The sequence below is a fragment of the Onychomys torridus genome, chromosome 13, assembly GCF_903995425.1.
Source record: "Onychomys torridus chromosome 13, mOncTor1.1, whole genome shotgun sequence".
Taxonomy (NCBI): Eukaryota; Metazoa; Chordata; class Mammalia; order Rodentia; family Cricetidae; genus Onychomys; species Onychomys torridus.
Window position 1 is genome coordinate 11,113,767 of NC_050455.1, and position 25,727 is coordinate 11,139,493.

Here is a 25,727-nt window from a genome sequence, read left to right on the forward strand (position 1 = left end):
GTCACTGGGGGCTGGGTCTTGAGGTTTGGTAGCTTTGCTCCACTTCCTGTCCATTTCTTGTTTCCTGTTGCTTATTTCCACAGTGCTACAGTCCTTCCATCATGGAGCCGCCTGTGGGCATGCCTCCCGTCTGTGGCTGGCTGCCTCCCGTCAAATGTAAATAAAAACCCTCTCCCCACCCTAAGTTGCTTCTGGTCAGGTGTTTGGTCACAGAAAGAAGAAAAGCAGCTAATGTAGTTGTCACCCCCATTTTACAGACCAGAATGCAACACCACAGTCACATGTATAAGGAGTAAAGTCTCCGTTCAAATTCAGGACTCAAATAGGATTAGACTACTGTCCCTGAGAAACAAATCCTGCTGTAAGGCAGGCTAACTTGTGGAACTGGCTCCTTCCACCTTTACTTGGACTCTAGGGGTCACATTCGGGGTGTCAGGCTTGCCTCTGAGCCATCCTGCTGGCCGTGGAATAAACATCTCAAAATTTCACTTATTTACTTATTTATGACCAGGGATTGAAGTCAGAGGTGTAGGCATGCTAAGCACACTGTACCATTGATCTACATTTTCACCCAGTAAACTTTAAAAAAAAAAAAGTATTCTAAAGTAATGATTAAAATAAATACACCAAAAACATAAACATATAACAATCTTTTAATCAAGTCTTATGTATTCTGCATAACTGTCTTACGATACTTTCATATGACTTGCATGCAGAAACCTGTGTTTATCAGTGTCACCATGGACACAGGTGTGATGTTGGAGTTAGGATGATGCAGACATCATTTGGCAAAAGGAACTTTTTGGTTCCGTGATAATGTTATGAGCCCAACTTCATATGTATTCTGTCACTGACCAGAAGATTGTGAATGTATTTTGGAATGAGGGTAGACATCTTCCCTAACTGCCCCAAACCAGTGGCAAGGTCTGGCTATTTATTTGTTAAAGTCTTATATTTGCCTGGATCTTATTTTGCCTAGAAGTAGAAGCTCTCCGTGAGGACAGCCTACTTCTCTTGGCAATCGGTTCCTGGTATTTTTTTCCTTTTATTCATTCTCTTGACCAAAAGTTTAGCATGTCTTGTAGCCTCCTGTTTTCTCTTTGTGCCTTGTTTCTTCAGAGCAATGTGTTGATGTTCATATTGTAGGACACGTGGTTGCTTTGGTCCTGGGCTTCTTACCTTCTTTGTTTAAGGGCTTTCTGTCAACACATGGCAGACATCATCTTCTTTAGAGAGACTGCACAAGTTTTGGATACTACTCACCCTTTGGGTCTCAATCAACAAGGCACAGTTGTGTCTGTCAGTTCAGGAATACCCTTCTCTCTCTCTTAAAATAACCAAGTTGAGAACACTAACACCAACATCCACAATGCATCCAAGACTTGTGCTATCCCTCTCCAGTTCTCCTTGGTCTATAACAAGAATGTCCCTACTCAACAGCCCCACATCTTGCCGTGGGTCAGGACACCTCACTTCATGGGAAAACCTTGTTGGTTTGTTCCTACCATTGTTGTGGCCCACGGAACCCTCCCACTCTTCACCCAGAGCATCAGCAGGTACTTCTGTGGCCAAGGACTTCTCAAAGTACGAAGTTTACATTCATTGTCCACTTCAATGAGTCTAATCCTACTTGAGTCCTGAATTTGAACCAGGACTTTACTCCTTACTATACATGTGACTATGGTGTTGGATTCTTGTCCATAAAATGGGGGTGACAACCACCATTTCGAAACAGCTACATTAGCTACCTTTCTTCTTGCTGTGTGACCAAACACCTGACCAGAAGCTACTTGAGGGAGGGGGAGGTGTTTTTTTTTTTTTTTTTTTTTTATTTACATGGCCAATTGAATAGGAGGTGTCCATGAAAAGGAGCCCAGATTTCTTTGTGAATGAATCCACACAGTTGCCTACCAGCTGCCAGACCTCCTTCGGTCTGCTCTGAGGCCCACATTTTCTCCAGTGCCGTTGGTTTCATAATGCAAGAAGTGACTTCCTAAAAATGGGGCAGAGGGTGTTTTAAATATCACAACAAGCAAGCTGGCAGTGCAAAGAGAGAGCAAAAGGAATCCAGGGGAATGAGAAAACTGGAGGAAGTGTGAGTAAAGACGTAAAAAAATCTCAGAGAGAGAGGAGATGGAGGCTGGAGATGCCGCTCAGGGGCAGAGTGCTCGGCTAGCATGCACAAGGCCAGCGAGCTACCTTGAGAAGGAACGGTGATCCCTAGCCTAGTAGCCTAGCAACAACTGCCCACTTCTCCCTCATCATCCCCCAAACACTAATCACGCCCTCTAGGGTCTGGATTTTGAGAGGTCCCGGCAAAGGGTCATGTCTTGCCACTGCCGGAAGTGACTGGATCTTGAGGGCACAGACCTGTCAATGGGTCCACAGTACATGGAGTTGATTTATAATGATTGCATTTTTGGGCAGTGAGACTAGTCGGAGGAAGGTCACTGGGAGTGCAACTTGGAAAGAAACATCTTGGTCCTGCCCCTTCCTGTCTCTTTGCTTCCTGGCTGTCCTGAGGCGAGCCACTGTGCTCACACAACCTTCAGCTATAATATGGCAGAAAGCAACAGAGTCAGCCAAGCATGGACTGAAACTCAGAAATAGAGATGAAATCTTTCCTTCCTCCTTTTAAATGGTTTTTTTTTCTTTCAGGCATTTGTCACAGAAACAAACAAAAACCTGACCAATTTACCTCCCTGACTGTGAGTCCCAGTTAGGGAGGGATGATGCCTGTTAAGTGGAGGGTGGGGTCTCTAAATGTGGTGAGTATCAACACGCTGAGGCAATACACAAACAATGCGCAAGCCTGTCAAAGAAGCTAGCAAGGCTACTCATAGCCATGTCCCTCAGGCTTTCATTCTGGGGGCATTCCTGAGAGCTAATGGAGTGACAGGAAGCCCTTCATTTTCCTACCTCTTATTTCATCTGTGAAAGAGAAGTTACTTGTCTCTGTGTTCCAAATGAGGAGTTATCAGTGATTAACTGAGTGGCAGGTGGATCACACGTGGCCACCATAGTAGAATCTCAACAGACTGCCTTCCTTCATCCAGAACAATATTACCCACATCTTTCCATCACCTAGGAAGTGAATACAAGGGCATCTTACTTCTGAACGTGCCCCAGGGAGACCCAGTCGTGGGGACAAGGACTCAAGTGCTGTTCTCACCTAAGGAAAGCGAGGATTTAAAATGAAGTCTCCAGGGCTGAGGAAGAACGTGACAGGGAATGACCTCCAGAGTTTATCTCCACTTGGCCAGGTGAACGTAGGATCTTCAGGCTTGGTGCAGTCCTATAGTCTCATACACACAGAACTGCAGCAAGCTTTTTCTTTTGGGCCACCAACCAGCTCCCAAATCATGGCGTGGAGACTTATTATTCGTTATGAATGCTCGGCCTTATCTTATACCTGTCCCACCAGCTCTTATCACTTAATTTAACCTGTTTCTCTTCATCTACATTTTGCCTCAGGGCTTTTTACCTTTCTTTCTTTCTGTATATCTTACTGTCCTGCTGTCTCCATGTCTGTCTGTCTGGCAGCTGCCTGGCTTCTGGCCCTGGGCGTGTCCTTCTCTTTCTCCTTCCTTCTCTCCTCTTTCTTCTCTTCCCTCCCCGGAGCCTAGATTTCTCCTCTTACTTATTCCCTCTGCTCACCAGCCCCACCTATCCCTCTTCTGCCCAGCTATTGGCCATTCAGCTTTTTATTAGACCAATCAGGTGCCTTAGGCAGACAAGGAGAAACAGCAACCCGCCTTTACATAATTAGACACATGCAGCAAAAACAAATGTAATACATCTTTGCATGGTTAAAGTAATATTCCACAACACAGAACAGAAAGGATCTTAGTGCTGAAGTGTCACAGTTAGCTTTTGTTAACTTGACACAATCCTACTCACACCTGGGAAGAGGGAACCTCATTGGAGAACTGCCACCTGCCCCCATCAAACTTGCCTGTGGGCATGTCTCTATGGATGTGTCTAACTGTTAAATTAAGGACGGTCTAGTGTGATATTTTATTTGAGCACCCCAATAGAGCTGGAGATCAGAGGATAGAGCCAGCCACTATATTAAACACAGAGGTTAGGCAGTGGTAGCACACGGGAGGCAGAGATCCATCCAGATCTCTGTGAGTTCAAGGCCACACTGGGAACAGAGCCAGGAGTGGTGGTACATACCTTTAATCCCAGCACTAACCATAGATGTCTGGAGGTCTGTACAGACAGACAGGAAGTGATGTAGCTGGGTGGAGAGAGGAAGTAAGATGGCAGGGCACAGAAAGGTTTATAGGCGCGAATATATAGGAAGTAGTTCTTTCTTGGGCTGAGGATTTCCTAGCAGTAAGAATATGGCTGGCTTCTTTCTGCTTCTCTGATCTCCAGATAAAATTTATTGGGGTGCACAAAATATCACCACAGGTCCAGTCCACTGTGACTATATAACAAAGGTAGTTGCTGACCGGTGGTGCACACCTTTAATCTTAGCAGTTGGGAGGTAGAGGCAGTCAGATCTCTGAGTTTGTGGCTAGCCTGGACTACAGAGTGAGTTCCAGGACTGCTAGGGCTACACAGAGAAACCCTGTCTTGAAAAACAAAATACAACAAGACAAAACAAAACAAAACAAAACAAAACAAAACAAAACAAAACAAAACAAAACAGAAAAGGTAGTAGAGCAAGCCAACAAACAGTGTTCCTCCATGGTCTCTACTTCAGTGTCTGCTCCATGTTTCTGCTTGGGCTGCGTCTGTAATGGACCGCCACCTGCAAGCCAAATAAACGTGTCTCTCCCCAAGTTTGTCTTGGTCAGTGTTCATCACAGCAACAGAAAGCTAACTAGGGCAGAGGGATAATGTGAGAAAGGCGCATGACCTCAGCAGACCAGTGTGAGTCAGTCAGATTCCTCCAAGACCCTCATTCCCAAATCATTGAAGTTGGAAACAACGAGCTAAGGGTGACTGAGAAAACATGAATCACCAACCACACCATTTAAAGACAGAAATCTAAACTAAAAAAACCCAAATGGTTGGTAGTCTACTAGATTTATAAAAGTCACTCATCTCTGTAAGTTGTTCAGTTTTTTTATTACCTGTATATTTTTTTATTAAAACGATTTTTAAAAAATTTCTAGTTGTCTGCATTATGTAGGTATACACATGTGAGTGCAGGCTAATGGAGGGCAGAAGGGGGCATCAGATCCCTGGAGCAAGAACGCCCTGTGATAAACCAGTGTTGTGCTTTGAAATGATCCTTGGCTTGTCATTAATGTTTGTCAGGAACTGGCTGGTGCCATCCTGGGGCAGTCATGGGTGGAAGAGCCCGCCACCTAGTGGCCATATTTGGAATTACAGCTTCTTTCTCCCTTGGTTTCCTTCATAAAGTAGATAGTTTGGACACAGCCAGATGAAGTGTGTGTACCAGTTATCTGAAAACCGTTTACATTTTAACGTTTCATCTGTCTTATTTAATATCTCCACTGCGCCATTGCTTTAGATGAAGGAGCGGAAGATGTGCTCAGAGTCTAAAGGAAAAAATAATTTTTATTTGTGTATATGTGTCTACTGTGGAAGCCAGGCGGGTGTTGGGTGCCCTGGAGCTAGCTAGTTATAGGTGGTGTGAGTTGCCTGACGTGGGTACTAGGAACTGAACTCAAGTTGTCTGGAGCAGTAGCAAGAATTTTTATTTGCTCAGTCATCTCTTTAGCCCAGAGTTTGTTTTATAAGCAGAGGTTTTTCTGTTTCTTTTCCTTTCTTTGTGGACACAGGGTCTTGGTGTGCAGTACAGGCTAGTATTGAACTCACAGAAATACTCCTGCCTAAGCTTTTCAAGTGCTGGGATTACAGGTGTGCACCACCAAGTCCAGTTGGCGGTCTCCTCAATTCTAGCTAGCATCAACTGGGGAGGATCGGTTGAGGATTGCCTTCTGATTGATTTTTCAGCATTAGGACAGAAGACAGAGCATCGGAGTAGGGCATGCCACACATACATCACAAAGCCATCCATCATTTCTGGAAGTTAACAGCTGCAGGAACTGGAGACAATTGTAAGAAGAACAAGAGGGAAACGCAAGTTCAAATTCTATCCTTCATTTTATTGTAGCCCACGTGTGCTCTGGAGGGATAACAGAGTGCGAGCTTTATTTCTATGAAGTCAAGAGAGTGGGTTTCCAAAGTCCCGTTTGTTTTGATGCTCTGTTGTGCCATGTCTCCTGGGTCACTGCGTCTTGGAGGACACAGACCTGTTATCCCCCCACCCCCACTGCCTCTGGCCCGAGAACACCCGTAGCTTAAACACTCCACCACATGTACAATATGTTTGTATCTTTCAATTGCCCGAATCTCTTGAAGCAGACTGATATTTGTGGCCACATGTGGAAGACACTGCTCTTGGTTCATTTTTACATCCATCACTAAGGGGAAGTCACTGGCTCAAGTGGTAAGAAAAATATAAGAAATTCTCACCGCATCTGTTAGCAGTCATGGGAAACTCAACCTGGGGTCCCCAAACAAATTTATGTCTCACCTTCTTATAGTTTGCTCTTCTATTTTACAGTGGGAGCACCTCTGATGTCATTCACTTGCCTTTGATTTTGGGGGGGCTAAAGGTTGAACTGAGGGCTCTCCCATCGAGCTGCATCCCCTGCACCTCATTTGAGGCAACTTCATTCCGTTATTCTGTGACTGATGTCTTGATCTTCATGTCACAGTCACTGGCCACCACCAGGAATGTCATGCTGTTTACACTGCCATTCAACATCTGCTCCAGAATCCTCGGACTCTGAAGACTCTGGAGGCCAAGGAACGGGCGGCTTGCAAGGGGTGTATACACACAGGTTGCTCTCCTATTACAAAGAGCATAACGTACACAGCCTGGGGATGCTGCTTAATAATTCCCAAAGCATACAGATGAATTACCCAAGCAAGAGGCCAAGGTGAGCAGGCACCATAAGCGGAAGCCAACTGGGCAAAAGTAGGCTGTATCCCGTAGTTAATATTTTTAGTAGGTAACGTATTCTCTAACCTGTTACATGGGGATCAAAGGACATGTGATCCTAACACAACTTACTTCTAGTTTCAAATTTCTTAGCCGTATCCAGTTTGTGAAGTGTCCCAGAATACCTGAGGTAGGCATTCTTAGGACCTCAACTTTAGAACTTTGGAAGTTTTCGTCATGTGTTCGGTTCTTCTAGTGCCCAGTTCTGGGAGAGTGGGACTGAAGGAAATGGCGGCATGGATGCCTCCGGGACTTGTCTGATTGAGAAATAGGATGCTGGGAAATGATTTCATGAGAAGTTGAGAACAAAAACTCCAAACTCTGTCATCCTCCAGGTTCCCTGTGAGACTTACTGCCACAGCGGGGTGAACACGCTTGCCTCTTCCCCAACACCCAGGAGTACTGCTCTGGGTCATCACTGCACCAGCTGAACAACATGGAGGCCGAAGCCAGAACTTCAGCTCCCTGCTCACTGGAACATGTATGTCTATTTCCTTTTCAAATGTAAAGACATCTCTGCACTCGTCTTTTCATTACCCAGGTACTGGGTCCTTTGAGCATCGCGGGTTGCCTGGTTACCAGATTCTGTGAACTGTAGCTTTGGTCTTGCACCTCTCAATTCAGAATGGGGTTTGCAGTATTAGAACCCCTTTCCAGTTCCCTAGGGCTATAGGGCTGGAGAACAAGGCCTTTGAAAAGTCAGCACAAAGAAGAGAAACCTTGAAAAGTTCTTTATTTATAGACATTTCAGAACCATTTAAATCAACAGACAATGAATTTATTCATTTTTTGACATAACATACTGCGTTTATCTTGAGGTACACATTGGGCCCATTAGATAATGCTCTGGAAAGCAACTCAACTACCTGCTGACATGTAGTTAGCAGCCCACTGTTTCCCCAGCCAAGAAACTGTACAGATACTTCCAAAATTCTTAGAAAATACAATTTCCATTTCCGCAAAGGAAAACTCCCCAAGTTCTTGAGTTTTAATTTTTTTGAGTCTTCGCTGAAACAATATTCCCAACGGAACATACTATAAAGACAGGAGAGTGGGTTTATGGCTAGGGGTTTATCTAAGCCCTATCCACAGGACACTGTAAACCAAGGGAACTCACTATCCGCCAGGCTCTGCTACAAAATGCATAGCTTTGAAGTTGGACGGAAGAGCACAACTATAGACGAGGTCTGCACCTAGCTTGAGACACGTTTACTTGATTCTTAGTATCACAATGAGGCAAACTGTAAAACAGGAAGTCTTGAAAACTCAAAAAGGTGACTTGACCTGATATGGCCACAAGACTCCTACATCACAAACCCACAGTATAATAAAAGTCCCATTTCCTCCATCGGCCATCTGGACCTTTGATTCTTCCTGCCTTAGCAGCTTCAAATTTCCAGAAAAGCAATGGAAATTCATGTGATGGACATGTTTCTGAAAGGCTTAGGCATCCAAGAGATGTGAGGTTTTGTTTTTTTTTTTTTTTTGGTAGACTGCAACTCAAATTTATTGGGGTCTTTGGAGGAATATTTTGTTTCCCAGTTTGCTGTTCAGGGAATAAACACACTTACAGATGTTAGGCATTTGGAAAGCACTAGGAAAATGAAGGGTTCTCCATCTATCCACCCCCACGCCCTGAACTTCTCAAGGAGGCATACAGATGCTAGGCAGCTGGCTCAGCAGTGTGAGCGGAGGTTGTTTACGCATGTATCTGATCAGCTGGAATGGACTGTCCCATCTCCCATAAGGTTGTGGCATTTCTCCAAGATAAGAATAAACACTGCAATTTAGCTGAATGGGCAGTTTGGTACAACTTCATAAATTTGAATGGTGCATGTGGGCTGAGAGAGAGTATACATGGACATTTCACAGATCATAAACTTGAGCAGTTCAGTTCAACTTAGAGACAACTTGCAGACATTTAGAAGACGCTGTGACAGGGTTGGTGCGCGAATGCTTGAGTTTTCTCTCTGAATTGACTTTGTATTTTACATTTCAGCTGCTTGGCTTCGTTTATTGCTGATGCTCTTTCCTGACAGGGGAGGGGGCAGGAAGGTTTTAGGCATGAGTGTAAGGATCCCCCAAAGATCCTGTGTAGACAGTACTTCGCCACAAGTCCCACGGTCACTCACTGGGCTGTAGGGAATCTGCCCCCAAAGGAGGTCTTGTCAACTTGACTGGGAGAAGAGGTTCTGCTGTGCGATGTGGAAGGCGAGGCTGTTTCTGCCCTCTGCTCTGTGCAGCCTGTCTCACTCTCTCGGCCGGCTTACGAATTCCTTGTCTAGCCAGCATCCTCCACAGACAGGTGCTCAGCCCAGAAGTGGCAATTATACTTATTCGTGGCTTTCAGAAATGCCAAGTACTGATTAGCATTAAAAAATTCCAAGTCAGTAAAAGAGAACAGGAGACAGTGAAAGACAGATGCAGATTTCCTTTAATGGATTCCAAGCGTCAGTGTCTTGGGGTGTTTACTGTATGTATATGTTCAAAGAGGCTGTCAGTGCTTCTACCTGTGGGCTCCTTAAAGCTGGGGCATGTCACTCTCCATAAATCCACCTTCCATGAACATTTCAGTCTCTCCTGCACACATACAGTGTCAGAAGCTGTGATTTTGAAATGGAAACAAGTTCCAAGAGGGCAGGGGTTAGGTCTTCCCTCAGCCTTGGTCTGGCAAACAGAAAAGTGCCTAGTGATTGTCTAAGGAATACATGACTCCAAGGCCTATCCTGGCTCTCAGGAGGGCTCCAGGATCCCAATCAATACAGACTTGGCATGACTGTGCCAGGACCAAAGCAAATGAACTCAAAGGAGATGGACAATCTTATTTTGTTTAAGGGTCTTGCAAAAGACAAAGGAAGGCAGGTGTTTATGTGGGCCAACCTTCACAGTCAACACAAGCCAACCCCATGGCTTGAGGCTAAGTTTGAGAATCACGGTCATGTGCTAGGTGCTAAAGGATGGCTAAAGGACAGGTTTGCCAGTGGGACCAGCAGTGTCTCGGCCGGCAGGTTGTCTGTCCTTATTCTCAAGGGAAGTTAATGTTCTCGGGCTAGGTTCCCTTTCTAAGGACTTAACTCCTCTCCGAGAGGGCTGCCAGCTGCCCATGTTACAGAGGATTCTTTTTATTTGCAGTGTAGTATTTACATGCAGGAAAGGATCAAAGCCTGTTCTCCTCTCAATGAGACCAGAGTGAGGAAGTAGACTAGGTGTCAATTCATCTCAGCTCTAAGTCACAAGATGGAACTGAGCAGCTTTCTACTGGAAAGAATAGTGTGATACACTTCCCAGGACTGGGAGCCTGGCTGCTGTGGGCTCTTGCTTTTAACAGTGACTTCTTTGGTGACTGGGAAGACATGGTAAAATATGCTCAATCCTTCAGGATGCACTGCCTCCTGGTGGTCAAAGAACCTCCCTAAGACGCTCAGGGGTGCCTCTGGCTAACAGGATGTCTACCCAGTTAGAATCTGGGGCAGACTCAGGGACTGTTTGGAGGATACATTTGTTGATCAGGAAAAAAAAAAAAAAAAAAGGAACTCTTTGAGGTCACATGCCTTCAAAGAGCCAAGAGTAAGGATATGATGCTCTATTTTGGAGTATTTAATCACATTTAGCAAAATTCATAGACATGTTCTGGAATTCTCAGAATAAGAATGTGGTAATTATTATTACTATGATTAATAATTTAGAGGAGTAGAAAGAGGAGGTCTGTGGAATTAGCAAGTACTCTTATTGATATTGTAGGAATCAGTGCAGTGGCATAGGTAACTGAGAGGTGATCTATTGGAGTCACGAGCTTTCCTAACATAAGAGACGTGGTGAGGAGAACTCACGGGTGTGGAGGATAGTGATGCTTCCAAAGCAGCTGTCATCCCCCCAAGCGTCAGCACAGGTATGCAGGAATCAGTGTTCGAGTGGGCTTGAAAATCACATTAAACTCTTCAACAGACTCTTGACTGATTGCTTCTGAGTTTCCAGGGGTGGAGCCTATGGGGTGGGGCTTCAGAGTTCAGGTTCTGAGACTCTTTGGAGACATTCTGCCAACTGTTCTCAAGAGAATCCACTCAGTTAAAGGCCCCTCCACCTCAATGGATATTAGAAAGTAAACAGATGGTATTTAAAACATCAGGTTCAAAAATTACATTTACACATACCTGTGTGTGCTGCATATACACACATACATACCTATCCTTTTTTTCTCTGCTCAATAAAACTAGCAGCAGTTAGAGCAAATGTAATGGCCATGATTTGCGTCATTTCTAAGGATATCAGACATCCTCCATCAAAACATGATTTTTGGAAAATGCCTTTTGATAAAAAGATCTCCACCAAGCATATAACATTAAAGTGTCATATCATACCACTAACATCGTCAGGCACAAGAGTTAGACAGTTGGCATGAAGCAGAGCAAGCTGCAGAGTACGATTAACTGTCGGACGTCACCTCCCCGAGGGTCAGCGCCCCGAGGGGGCAGACTGCTCACATGGGTTCATGTCTATCAGCTTTGGCTGTTTCGTAATAAGTACCACGCCTCCTTGAAAGCCTATGGGGTGGAAAAGAGTTCTCTGAACAGGACTTGAGTTCTTTTAGCAGCTGTGGAGTGACTGACGTACAAGGCACACCTCTAAGTGTTCTGTACAGCATCTTTACTGGTGTACAAAACAGCCTGTTCACCATTCAGGAACGGAATCTGCATAGTAAGACTTCCTCTATCTCGATTTACAGAGAACAGCTTTTGTTGTTTTTGTTTTTTCTTTTCTTTTCTTTCTTTTTTTTTTTTAGTGCAAAAACGTGGATTTGTGTCCTAGCCCACCCTTCTAGCACACAGTTTCTCGGCGCAGTCACATGCTGGCCAGAGCCATTTGGCTAAATCTTGGGCCTCCAGCCATTAATAAATTGCATTATTTTCTTCACCTGCAGTTTGCTTAGTTTGAAATCCTCTCAGAGGATTTCTTCCGTTAACTGAACAAGCAAATTCCCATCGATCTTTTCAGTGACAAAGAAGGCTATGACGTCTTCAGACAGACCAATGAACCGTAAAGACTTGGACACTTCCTCTATAGAGAGTTCTGATAGGTCGGCAGGTGGCTGCCATGGGGAACCGTCCCCACAGGATCTGGGGGCCAGCTGGAGGTGGAGCGGGGATGAGAAAGGGTAAGAGACAGAGAAGATGTCCTGCATGCCCTTTCTCACAAAATACTGGTCCTCTGAGAGGTCCAGTGACCCTGCTGTGGGGTCCTCCTCAGCACCATCAATTTTCAGAGGCAAAGGAGATGTCTCAGGGGTGGTTTTCTGTTCCACTGGCTTTGGGGCCCTTGGGGGTAAGGCAGGGCAGGAGATGCTCTGCTTGGTCATGCCAGCTGCAAGGGAGTTGTCCTCGGAGTTCTCTAGACAGTAGCTGGCGGACTTGGGGCAACCGGAGACGCTGCTGCTGCTGAATTCTGCAGAGGCTGTGCTGGCTGGGCTGCCTAAGAGCTCACAGCCATCGAAATCACGAGGGGCTGGGCAGTTTCTCTTTGGTGTGCCAGGTGTCTTCTGTCTGGGGTAACTGTAGCTCCTACTCGGGTCGAGCAGAAAGTCACTCCGGGTCTGGCTCTCCGACGCTCCCAAGTAATGGTTGGGCCATGAGAGTCGGGAGGCCAGAGCTTCGGCAGAAGGACTTCCAAACGGGGACTTGGGGTCCGTAGAGTCACTTTTCACTCGGTTGCAAGGGTAGCAGGAGACGGGAGCACTGTCAGGAGGACTTGGGTCACTTTTAGTGATGCTGCTTAAAAAGCAAACACACACAGAAAGGGAAATTAGTAAAAAAATATTTTAATCCTAGCCCTTGGGAGACAGACACAGGTGGCTCTCTGTGAGTTCGAGGCCAGCCTGGTCTACATATTGAGACCCTGTCTAAAAAACAGCCAAACCCCAAGCTTTTCTTTATCATTATTCATAGATGTTATTTCTAGGGTAAAAGGTCAGATAGGAATATATTATATATAACATATATTTATATAACTTACTGAATTCAATACATTACCTAACTTTTTTTTCTTTAAAAGAATCTGTAAAGTTCTTTGTACTTGTGGATATGTACATAATGACTTAAAAAGTTGTAGTAGAGATAAAAATATATGCACACACATATATATGTATATTTTAGCTAATAAGAAAGTACTGTTTCTAAGTGCCTGCATCTTCACACTGAGAAAAATTTTCACACCATGCTTTGGTCCAACACTGAAGGGTAATGTCTGCAGTGCACAAGGAGGAGAGACTGAGCATGTCTGTGTGGACAAGGAGGAGAGACTGAGCATGTCTGCAGTGCACAAGGAGGAGAGACTGAGCATGTCTGTGTGGACAAGGAGGAGAGTGAGCATGTCTGTGTGGACAAGGGGGAGAGACTGAGCATGTCTGTGTGGACAAGCAGGAGAGACTGAGCATGTCTGTGTGGACAAGGAGGAGAGACTGAGCATGTCTGTGTGGACAAGGAGGAGAGTGAGCATGTCTGTGTGGACAAGGAGGAGAGACTGAGCATGTCTGTGTGGACAAGAAGGAGAGACTGAGCATGTCTGTGTGGACAAGGGGGAGAGACTGAGCATGTCTGTGTGGACAAGGAGGAGAGACTGAGCATGTCTGTGTGGACAAGGGGGAGAGACTGAGCATGTCTGTGTGGACAAGGGGGAGAGACTGAGCATGTCTGTGTGGACAAGGGGGAGAGACTGAGCATGTCTGTGTAGACAAGGAGGAGAGACTGAGCATGTCTGTGTGGACAAGGGGGAGAGACTGAGCATGTCTGTGTGGACAAGGAGGAGAGACTGAGCATGTCTGTGTGGACAAGGAGGAGAGACTGAGCATGTCTGTGTGGACAAGGGGGAGAGACTGAGCATGTCTGTGTGGACAAGGGGGAGAGACTGAGTATGTCTGTGTGGACAAGGGGGAGAGACTGAGCATGTCTGTGTGGACAAGGGGGAGAGACTGAGCATGTCTGTGTGGACAAGGGGGAGAGACTGAGCATGTCTGTGTGGACAAGCAGGAGAGACTGAGTATGTCTGTGTGGACAAGCAGGACCAGCAAGCATGCAAGAGACAAGATGTGGCCACATCACTACTGTCCATAACTCTGAGTCCTCCCCAAAGTCTGATAGGAAGAAATGCTTCCAATAAAATGCCCATCCTTGCCTTGGTTTCTGAACAATAGAGTTATACATAGCATAAGAATTTTAATGTCCATAGGACAAAAAGAAAAGAAAACAAAACACGCTTGAAAAGACTTCAAACTTCAAGTACATTGGTTGCGGGTGCATTCATTCTGGGGGTCGTATTTTCACATCTTAAGATTGACAGCGGAAGTAGAGTATGCTGAAAGGTGGCAAGCAGGCTGATGGGGAGCAGGTGGTCATGTCTGAGGGAATAGCAGAGGAAATGGGCACTTGGTTTTGCAGAAGAACTTAAAAGTTTTCTGAGGGAAACGGGGCTGCTCTGTTTTGTTTCTCTAGACTGCTACAGTTGAAAGTTACTTAGAGACAGATGTATTATAACTTAAGAGTACAGATGAGCTCTTTACAAAACAATCCGGTTTGCCAACAGTGAAGTAGCCTGTGTCTCGGAAGAGCTCACAGCTCTGGAGAGACCCAGACAGGAGCATCTTTGCAGCCATAGCCAAGAAGGGATTCCTGCTGGGTTCAAGTTCAGAGCAGAAGGCCAAGGGGAGCCTCTGGGTTCTCAAACCTTCCTAGTAGAAGAAGGTGCTGTCTGCTTGTATCCAAGTCAAGATGAAAAGAACCAGAGCTGGCTTCTGATGGGCAACAGAAGCCCACCCACTGTTTCCAAGAGGAGGGCCTTTCCTTGGCCTCTCACAGACACTGTAGCATCTTTTTTTTTTTAATCATGATACCAGCTCTTCCATCCAAGATCAAAACCAACAGGGGCTCAACTAAGTTCTTCCTATAGCCTTAGTTTTAAAAGGCAAACTCTATTTCCTCTCCCATTTGGCTGCTAGGTGATATTTCAAGGCCCATGAGCTGCCTGGTGGGTTGCTGTGATTCTGACGGGAAGACTTACATGTTATGCAGCCCTGAAGAATAGTAGGACAGGGTAGGGCTGGGAGAGCGAGTCTGTGGCCGAACTGGCTTGACTGTGCGAGGTGGGATGGAGGGACTTGTGGATAAAGGCTTTGAACTTCGGGGTGGAACAGGTGGAGCGTTCAGGAGCCGGCATTCTTCCCTGACCTGGTGTGGGAAAAGAACACTCCAGGTTAGCAACAGACCGACAAGACGAAGGCGTGGATCTGGAGATGGGGGTGGAGGGGTGAGGGTGGGGTTGTGGAGCACAGCTCCATCTTGCAGGATCGGGGAGGGTACTTTAAGTGGTAAAGGCAGTGGGTAAGCAGGACACACACACACACACACACACACACGCACGCACGCACGCACGCACGCACGCACGCACGCACGCACGCGCTTGGAATACAACTGCTGGGAACAGGCTGATCTGGAAGAAAACTGTGTGGTGACTGTCAGCTTCTGAGGAAATGTAGCAAGAAATGGGAACTACAACAAGCTTAAGGAATGCAAGAATGCACGGAACAGACGTGGATGTGGGAGGCAATGAGCGAGGATTAGGCTCTGCTTGAGTCCTGTTTATTTCCCAAATGCTACCCAATTTGACCCAAACCTTTGGCAATGTGGACTTCATTTTTTTTTTTTTTTTTCACACACACATGGATGTGCATGTGTGAGCTGTGCCATGGGACCTTGTGGAGGCCAGAGGACAATTTATGGGAATCAGTTCTTTGCATCAACCATGTGGGCTCTGGAGATCAAATTTAGATCATTAGGCTTGGTGGCCATTACTCACTGAGCCTTCTGGGCCACAGTGTGGGCTCTCTTCAGGGTTAAAGCTCCACTGACAGCTATGTCTGGCACCTCTCAGAAATTGATGTGTGTGGATTCACAGTGACCTTGTTAAGATGCATATTTGAGTTTAGGAGATCCAGGGTGGGGCCTGAGAGTTGACATTTCCTTTCTGTTTTTTATGGTGCTGAACTCAGGGCACTGTATAAGCTAGACAAATGTTCTAGCTGCGGAGCTATGACCAGCCCTTTCAAAATCATTTCTGAAGCCAGGCAGGGTGCTCCATGTCTGTAATCCTAGCATCAGAAGGCAGAGATTGCCATGAGCTGAGGCGAGCCAGGGCTACACAGTGAGGTTCTCTTTCAAGAAAGCTCCCCACCATTTTCACTATTTCTATTTCTCCTCCTCCTCCTCCTCCTCCTCCTCCTCCTCCTCCTTCTTCTTCTTCCTTTTTTTCCCCCTTTTTCCTTTCTTAGTTTTTCGAGATAGGGTTTCTCTGTGGGGCCTTGGCTGTCTTGGAACTTGCTCTGTAGACCAGGCTGGCCTCGAACTCACTCTACTTCTCAAGTGCTGGTATTAAAGGCGTGCACCACCTCTGCTCAGCTCTCTCTCTCTCTCTCTCGCTCTCTCTCTCTTTCTCTGGCACAGTCTTCTAAGTTGGTCATACTGCCCTGGAACTTGTGATCCACCTCTGGCTGGGTCTGTATTTCCAACAAGCTCCAGGGTCAATGTGATGCTATGCATCCAGGGACCACACAGTTGCAGAGGGGGCAATGAGGTGGTGCTCCAACTCCAGAGGAAGACTTTTACTGATAAAAAGCTACCCTGGTCAGAGGTCAGATGACCTCCACCCATCTCCATACGGAGGATGATCCAGGTGACCCAGCATGCCTGGGACTTCAGCAAGTCACTGTCCTCACCCAAAGCTGGAGCTTTTCTCAATACCATTCTTATTCATGAAGTGTGAATTTGGCATGCCCTTCTCCACGTCAGACAGCAGGGGGCACTTGACGCCTGGCTGTGCTGGTCCACTCTGCACCTCTGAGACTCAGACAACCTGACACTCTTGGGACACCCCGGCTTGCTTTCAGGCTGATTTCCCAGCATTTCTCATCTTTTCCTTCAACAGCTTGCCTTAGGGACAATGGAGCAACAAGTGCCCGCCAGCTTGGTGATGAGGATGCTGAAGATGGAATGAATGGGCTCATGTGACACATACACTTCCTTTGTGGACGACACTCTGGGCCTCTGGCTGGAGTCCAGACCTGATTCACTTGCTAAAGATAACTAGCCATAAAGGAAGCCAGGAGATCACGAGGAGTGAATGCTTCGAACCCTGATTTAAGTGGGATGGAGGCAATCCTATTTTTTATTAACTTTTGAGGCAGAATTATTTTTGATGGTTTAGTTTTATTTTATGTACACTGATTGGTGTTTTACCTGCATGTCTATCTCTGTGTGTGAGGGTGTCAGATCCCTTAGAACTGGAGTTACAGACAGTTGTGAGCTGCCATGTGGGTGCTGGGAATTGAATCCGGGTCATCTGGAAGAGCAGCCAATGTTCTTAACCATTGAGCCATCTCTCCAGCTGGAGACAGAATTATTATGCAGCACAGTTGGCCTTAAACTTGGTATGTAGTGGAGGATGACCTTGAATCCATCCATCTGCTGCACCTCCCAAGGGCTGGGGTTACCCTACCATACCCGCTGGGAGGGATTTAAAGAGCATTATTCACTGTATTTCATCATGGGCCAGGGGTGTCTGTCTTTGCCCACAGAAACCTTAGCCCATAGGCTGGGTTAGGAAGAAGAGGGCTCTTCATTTAAGCAGCTCTATAAGCTAAAGCAAAATACTGGGTAGGAGATTTCCTCCTCAATGCTGGAGCAAGTTTTCTGTTTTGGAGCCTTTAAAAAAGGTAGGAAAGTAGCCCTCGTCAAAGCTCTCTTTGTAGCACATACAGACCTCTGCAGAAAACCACAACTGCTCATGGCGCAGAGAACAACTGGTCATGTAGGGCGCATCCCAAGGAATACAGCTACAGCACAACCTCGGACCAAAGGCTCACGACACATCTCGGAAGATGGGCGGAAAGACTGTAAGAGCCAGAGGACCAGACACTCTGCTGTGAGGTGTCTCCTGAAATGACAGGGAGGCTACACCATGAGACCTCAACAATATGGCGGCCTAAACAAGACCTGAACAGCACCACAGACAGGCTAAAGTGGAAGGGAGAAACGTGGGGTCCTGTCCTTATACAAAGAACTACAGGAAGCTAAGGCTGGGAGTAGTCATTCCCCAGGGAGGAGTCCCCTAACTGATGACCCATTACTAAGGTGTCAGCTCTGAAATCATGGACACACAAGCAGGAGTGAAAACAGCCAGCAGGCTTAGCTATATACTCACGTGCTTATATGCATTTGTAACAGTAACAAACAAAGAGGCCGTGGATTTGAGAGAATGGGAAGGTTGGAGGAAGAAAAGAAATGGAAGTAAACAATTATATTTTTATTTTTTATTACATTTTTCATTTTATTTTGTGTCAACGTTTTGCCTGCATGTATGTATGTGGGCCACATGTGTGCCTGACACCCTGCATGTATGTATGTGGGCCACACGTGTGCCTGACACCCTGCATGTATGTATGCGGACCACACGTGTGCTTGACACCCTGCATGTATGTATGTGGACCACACGTGTGCTTGACCCCCACAAGAGTAAGAATAGGGCACTGATCCCTTAGGACCGGAGTTATGGATGGTTGTGAACCACCATGTAGGTACTGGATTGAACCCAGGTCTTCTACAAGAGCAGTGAGTGCTCTTCACCTCTGATCCATCTCTTCTGCTCCGTAATTATATTTTAACAAAAATTAATTAAAAAAAATAGAAGGTGGGCTAGGTGTGGCGGTACACATCTTTGATTCTAGGATTCAGAGGCAAAGGCAGGCGGATCTCCGTGAGTTTGGTTTACAGAGCGAGTTCTAGGCCAACTAGGATCACATGGTGAGACCCTGTCTCAAAAAACTAAACCACTCTCCTCAGATAAAACAGGTGGCAGCAGGGGCAACTACAAGAAGAAAACCTGTAAGCAATGGGGACTGGAGAGCTGGGAGGACTGTGCAGCTCTGACACTGGGGGTCTGCTTTTCTTAAGAGGAACTGGTTAATGTTTTACTTTTTAAAACAAATGATTTCCTCTCAATATCAGGAATTAAGCGGAATGTGAAGAAAAAAAGATCGTTGATGAATTTAGTTCGGAGTATTCTACAGTTTAGAATCAGTCCCTGGGTATGATACTTCATCAGGGACAGCTTACCTTACATGTCAGCTGCAATATGCTGAGGTGTCCGCTGCAATGTGCATTTCAATTTAAAAGATTTGGCTGACCTTAATCTTGGAACTCTGTGAATCAGCCACTTGTAGCTGAATGTGTCCTGAGGGGTGTCCCCCCCCCTTTCCACGTGGAAAGTTTTATTATTAAAGGGGGAGAGAAGAGGAAAGAGAAAGAGGGAGAGAGAAAGGGAAAGCAGGGGTGCTTGCAGCCTCGTGAAGAAAGAGGGAGCGAGGAAGAAGCAGCAGCCGCCCTTTTCCTGTTCTCAGGACTAAGGCACCTTGGATGTTTGGCCAGCCTCCTTCATAGCTGGGCAGTCGTGACGGGCTTCTCATCGACAGGGTGAAGGTGCACAGTGAAAGGAAGCATTTGTGGACATCAGGCCTGGTGTGAGGGAGCTGTGGTTAATGGAGTGTTTCCAGCTGAACTTCAAGATGGAATCTGAGACACAGGCCATGTTGGGAGCTTCCACAGCACTTCTGAAAGGAGTCTGGGTCTGACTCAGTTCAACACGAAAAGACCATGCTTCCTTAAAATGTGCTTTGGAAAAACGGTAGTATTAAAAGTGGCAACTAATTCCCAACCTGGGTTCCAAGCATCCTTCCACAGGCACAGACGAGAGGCTTGTGCTCTCCCGCCAGGCAGGAAGGGCAGTTCGCAATGTGGTGAGGTGGCTGGCAAGCCGCACCCCCACGCTCTGTGGCTGGGCACTTTCAACTTGGGACTGCAGATATGGCTTCCCTGATGAAGCTTATGACACGGCATATTATGGGAAGGATTACATGCTTTGGTGGGGTGTACACATCCTGGCTCCTGGAAGTTAAACAGTGAGGGTTGGTTGTGGCATTTTATTTCCTGTCTTTCACACTGCTATCAGCCTACTCTTCTTTGCTTCTTGATCTGATTCTACACAAGACATTTATATTAGAGGGTAGCTACACTGTGAATGAATTTTATCTGACAATAAAAGGCATCCGACAGGGCAGGACAGCCAAACAGCCTATTTCCTGCTTTCTCTCATATTCATTTTCACTTTTACATGCTACATGCCCAGCATACTCCTTCTGGAAGTCCCTGAGTGTGGCTTTCATCATGTTCTTGCCCAGTAGATGAAGGCTAGCCTTAGCTGGCCTTCCACTGAGGCCTCTGCAGACCAGCACTGATCCATCTTTCTGGCTATTTTTCTTCCTCCATAACAATGGGTTTGCTTGGTAGATCCACGGTCACTTAAAACACCCTGTGTCTTCCTGACTCTCTCCTCTGTTCTAGTTTCTTACTGCCCATCACACGTAATCGATCATTCCTACTGCCTTGTCCTAAAGGTCCCACCTTCTGTCTAGCCTCAAAGATGGACCCCTGCTTCTGAACTAGGCTAACATGCTGTTACAGTTATCCACCCTCCATGTGTACTTAATCACACCAAGAATCAGAATGGAATGGACCAATGTCATTGTTGTTACTCTCCATTGGATACAGAGCCCAGGGGTTTGTCCTCTCTGGAAGGACTATGTCACACAGAACCTCAGGTTAATTTTTTAGAATACAATAATGCAACAAAAGTGCACTTCTACTTTTAAATTTAAACTGTACTTATCTTTTACATTCTAATGTGGAAATTCATATTGTCAAGTCAAGTGGGCTGCGTATAAACTTCTGTGGCACCTGGTATACAGAGCATCCCGGCTCCATTGTAATTTGATATCCTAACAGAGTAAGACAACAGTCACTACATTCTTCAACTAGAAACGGCTTGAATGGTCAGCATTCCACTCTTCCAATAATTTCTGTTCCCAAACAGGCATGTAATACCCTATTCTGTGCCTGGTAGACGAGGGCAGTCTGATCTTCAGCTGGCACTAAGGTGCCTATGTTTTCAGGAACAAACACTAAGCTTGGCTCCATAAGGGACATCATTGTGTTCAGGGGTGGATGTGACCATCTATCGGATCACAAGTGACCTTTGCCCATTTCTAGGTGATGCCTCAGTGTTCAGAGACACTCCCAGCACTAGCCTCCCACTGTTTAAGCAAAAGCCAGAGGACACAATCTAGATCCAGGTGACAGTGTGAAAGCTGGCCCTTGTCTCCCCAGAGCCTTGCCACCTTGATTCCCAGGAGTCCTTCCTCCTCTGAAACACCAGTCTCTTAAATCTTGTCAAATACATGCCACTGCTACTGTGGGTCATTTGTTTTGGTATTTAAATGGATGACAGCTAGGGCTAAATGCAAAGTTAATTTGGGTAAAGGCAGAACTAGTGAACAAAGCCTACGTGGCATATGGAGGTCCATGCAAGTTCCTGCAATCTAACCCACTTGAAACCTCACTGGAAACAGTGAGTATTTGAAGAAAACTGTAACAGGTGTCAACAGCCAGGGCACAGCCACCGTCTACTCTTGTGGTTTCTAAGAGTCTAATGATTCATTCCTTACACATTGATAACTTCATTTTCTACTTAGACATTCCAATGCATGTTGAGTACCTATCATTGAGGTTGGGCTGAGTATACAAAAATAAGTTAACTCCCAGAGTTAGCTGTGAGGGAGGGAAACAAATACAATGAAGATAAAATTTCCTAAGTGTATTAATAGAAGTATGTGCAGAGGTTTGTGGGAGCACCATGAATTTACTCAAGATAGCAGCAGAATAAATTTATAGGATATGTTAGTGGGACAGTCTTGGGGAAGCAGGATTAAGAGAGCAAGAAAGGCTTAGAGGGCACTATGTTAGAAGCCTGGTACACCTACCATCCACATCTAACATCTAACAACCACAGTACCATGTATATGCATTAGAGACAGAAACTCAGAAGAAGAGGGCAGGCAGAAACCATGGCATTCAAGGCTGAAAATCATGGTTGGACTAGACTTTGTTGATGGAATCCGAAGTTCTGGTGGCACTGAGATATCACATGAGAAGTGAAGAAGGCTGAGTCCCCAAGGGAAGGAAAGGAGGACAGGAGAAGAGAAGAGCAGCATCTGTCCACAGAGGACAGGAGAAGAGAAGGACAGCATCTGTCCACAGAGGACAGGAGAAGAGAAGGACAGCATCTGTCCACAGAGGACAGGAGAAGAGAAGGACAGCATCTGTCCACAGAGGACAGGGGAAGAGAAGGACAGCATCTGTCCACAGAGGACAGGAGAAGAGAAGGACAAGTGATGGATGGCACCATGCTATCCACAGCACAGACTCATGGAATGATGGAATGAGGGAGCCACGGGAGGGAAGATTGCAGACAAAGCTGCAGTGTGAGAATGGAGAAGTGCCACTGTGAGGATTTGAAGGTGTCAGGAAGCCTGCAAAGGTGGAAGAGAGGACACCATACAGGTTCTCAGTGGGTCCCCAGCGGGCTTCGCAGATGAGGCCTGAGTAATGCCAAAGGCACAGGAGGCACATTTCAGTGGGTGGAAGTCGGAAGGGGAGGAGAATGGAGGGGCAGCGAGATACAGCACTTGCTTCTGGTACTGGCCAGGAAGGGAAGAGCGGCAGACACATGTTAGAAGGGCTCTGGGATGGAAGGAAGATGATTTCTTTCAATTGACAGAACCTTGAGAAAGGTGCCTGGGCATGTCACATACATGCTCCTCTGGGCCTGTCTGCTGAGCTCTCGCTGATGCGGACAGAAGGGAGAATCAACATAAACTCTCACTATTGCCTGCCTGGAGCCAATGCTGACCACATCCCACTAGAAAAACGACGTGTGCCAACTTACCCTATCAGCAAGTGTGAGGATAAAATGTATCTATCTAATAGGGTGGACTCATGAAGAAGTCAAACACAACTTCAATCACTGGGCTGAAATCAAATGCATTATGGGATGGGACCACTTCCTTGGTTTCTCCTGAAGATGGACTGGGAAGTTAAACTTGATTTCCTGTCTCTTAGAAATGGGCATTTAACCTTTCCTGCTGCGGCTCTGTTTACTTTGAGACACAGGGTAAAGGATCACTTTTGGGGAAAAGATAACTTTTTTTTTCTTGAATGTCCACATGTTAGGAACAATTTATGAGAATTCAATTGTACATAGTGGGTTCTGGCATGATTAGAAACAGGCTGGAAAAACATAGATGTTTGCACAACAAAAATTCAAAGTCTTACATGTAATTGTGGTATTTTATACATACAATGAAAGTTTCCTTTCTTATACTTCCTGGGATTAAAAGAATACAAAAAACCAAAGTCACCTCAAGTGTCTATGGAGGATGAGACTTGGATTAGATGACATTTCTTAGGAAGCCTTTGTTTCTGGACACTCTGTAACTCCCTGCTCTTCTTCTAGGATGGGAATAATACACCTTCACTAACTGACCAAGGCGACAGAAAAGAAAACAAATCATGTCACTGTGTCTCATTCTTTGCTTAACATCCTTCAGAAGTCTTCCTGGGAAAAACTCAATTTCATAGCAGTGGCTGCTCAGCCCTTAAGAGAAGAGAGTGGATGTGGACACACCTTCCGAGGTCACTCCTCTCTACAGTTTACAGGTCTAATATACTGCACACACCTAGTGGTGGGGGTGATGGGGCCATAACCTGTTGGAGAGATTCCACCTCTTGGAACTCGGCGCAGTCACTAAAGAGACTTTTGTCTCCTCACCTGGGTTGGAGTCTTTTGTTTCCATATTGACAATTCAGAAAATAGATATGCTAGTGCTGAACTTGATTGAAAATTGGGCTCACCTTCATTATGAATTGTCTTCTCTAAAAGAGCCAAATTCAGGACAGTGTTGGCAAACCAAAGAAAGGAGTTCTGTAACTATGCTGCCTTGAACTTTGTAACCCTGCCTTCCCCACATGCTCTCTGCCCTGTGTTTTACATTTCTCCCATACTCCGTCTCCCAGATAACAAAATCATTACAGCCTTAAGAAATCTTATTTATAAAGAGGCTTTTATACAAGGAGTTCATAACCCTGTCACATAGCCATAAGTGGGCATTTCCAGCCAAACAGAAACACAAGTTTTATCGTATCGAAATGCAATGAATGAATCTCCACTGGATTAATTGCACAAGGCCAACTTAGAGTCTAGGTCCTGGGTCTTAGATGTGATGTCTTATTATTTCCCTTCGTCTAATTGTATAGTGATAACAAGGGTCTAAGACAGACCCTACTTGGGAGAAGGCCTCCAATATTCAAGCCTCAGGCAAGGGAGACTAAGAGAGGGAGCTGCAGCCTCTCAGCTGGAGGCAAGAAGAGCAAGTGGCTCTGAAAAGAAACCCTTGTTTAAGATCTAGGCTGCCACTGGGGTCTCGGATAAAGACTGTCCTGAGAGGAGGGGAGAACAGATGACATATATCACTCACAGCATATAGCCTTCCGTCAGTCTGACTATGTACAGATGGCACTTGAGTGCATGTCTGAAACAAGCCTTACCCACCAGGGCACTCTCACTATCTTTATTAGTCACTAGTCACTGAGAGTTCCAATGGACAGAGGAGGAAAAAAATGTCTTGGCTTAGAAAGTTTCATTTAAAAACAACCTACCTGGAATGGAAGGCAATTAGCTTCAGAATTACCAAAACAACATACTAATTTAGTCGTCATTTCTACTAATGAATGAAAGCCCAGGTATGGCTTACTTACAAAGTAGTTCTCAAAAGTTGTAATTAAAATTAATTAAATGCCAAATGTTCTCAGAGACCTCATTAATTAGTGGAATCTTGAATGGAGGCTATTGTAGAAGAGTTAGCTTGATGCAAATTATCACTTCCATGTATTTTTTTCCTGGCTGGAGACTGAAAACCAGGGCCTCATGCACACTAAGCAAGCATTTCAATACTGAGTTATATAAATCCCCAAGCTCCGGCTTTCATTTTTTAAATGGCTTTCAGTATTTAAACGAATATTAATACATCTGATGTCTTTAGGAAAATCTGCCTTTTAATGCCTTTTCTAATATTAACGTATTTCTTCTTTTGTGTGTAATGTTTGTGTGTGAGTGCGGGTGCATGCAGGCCACACAGTGCATGTGGAAATCTCAGGACACTTTATGGAAGAGTCAGTTCTCTCTTTTCTACCATGAGTTCTGGGGAATGAACTCAGGTTGTCAGTCTTACATGTGAACCACTGTTAGCCACCTTACTGGCCCCTATATTTGATAAAGGGACAAAGTGCAAAGATAAAATAAAAAAAATGAGGTTGAATTGTTTCTCATGATTACTTCTCTTAGTTTACAGACAAACCTTTTTGTAGAGCTTTCTTAACTTGGGTAGTTAGGAAAGACCCTAATTTGGAGGCGGGGTCATCCAGGATTATAACAGCCAGTGATGCCACAGCCTGGCTTGGCTGCACCTGGGGAATGAAGAGATCCACCATAACATATCAGCTTTGAGACAGCTAAGCAGGCAGGCTTGGGAATATTAGCTCCTTCAAACTTGTTCATAGGCACACCATTTACAAGCACTCTCAAGTAATTCACATCCCTTAACTCCCTTGAAATGACATTTGCTACTGGGATGCTCCGAGCACTAGGTTGCTTACTATTTGGTTTATGGTATTGCAAAGTTTACAATGTCTCTCTCCATTGACAGGTAACTGTGATGGACGCTTACCCTGTGAAGTAAGATTTCTCAAAG

The 25,727-nt window shown here is 45.5% G+C and overlaps 1 protein-coding gene across 2 annotated transcripts in view; it reads right to left on the minus strand.

Annotated features, from left to right (window-relative positions):
- Positions 1–7,706: 7,706 nt before the first annotated feature.
- Positions 7,707–25,727, minus strand: part of Garem1 (GRB2 associated regulator of MAPK1 subtype 1) — a 178,518-nt gene continuing 160,497 nt past the window's right edge. The window contains exons 5-6 of one of the 2 annotated variants that reach the window (XM_036204972.1): positions 15,038–15,204; positions 7,707–12,753 (exon numbers count right to left, since the gene is read on the minus strand). In XM_036204972.1, the coding sequence (XP_036060865.1) occupies positions 11,931–12,753; positions 15,038–15,204 (990 nt within the window). In that variant the 3' untranslated portion in view covers positions 7,707–11,930. Of the gene's footprint in view, positions 12,757–15,037; positions 15,205–25,727 lie in introns of both variants that reach the window. The other variant, XM_036204971.1, reaches the window with a different exon arrangement.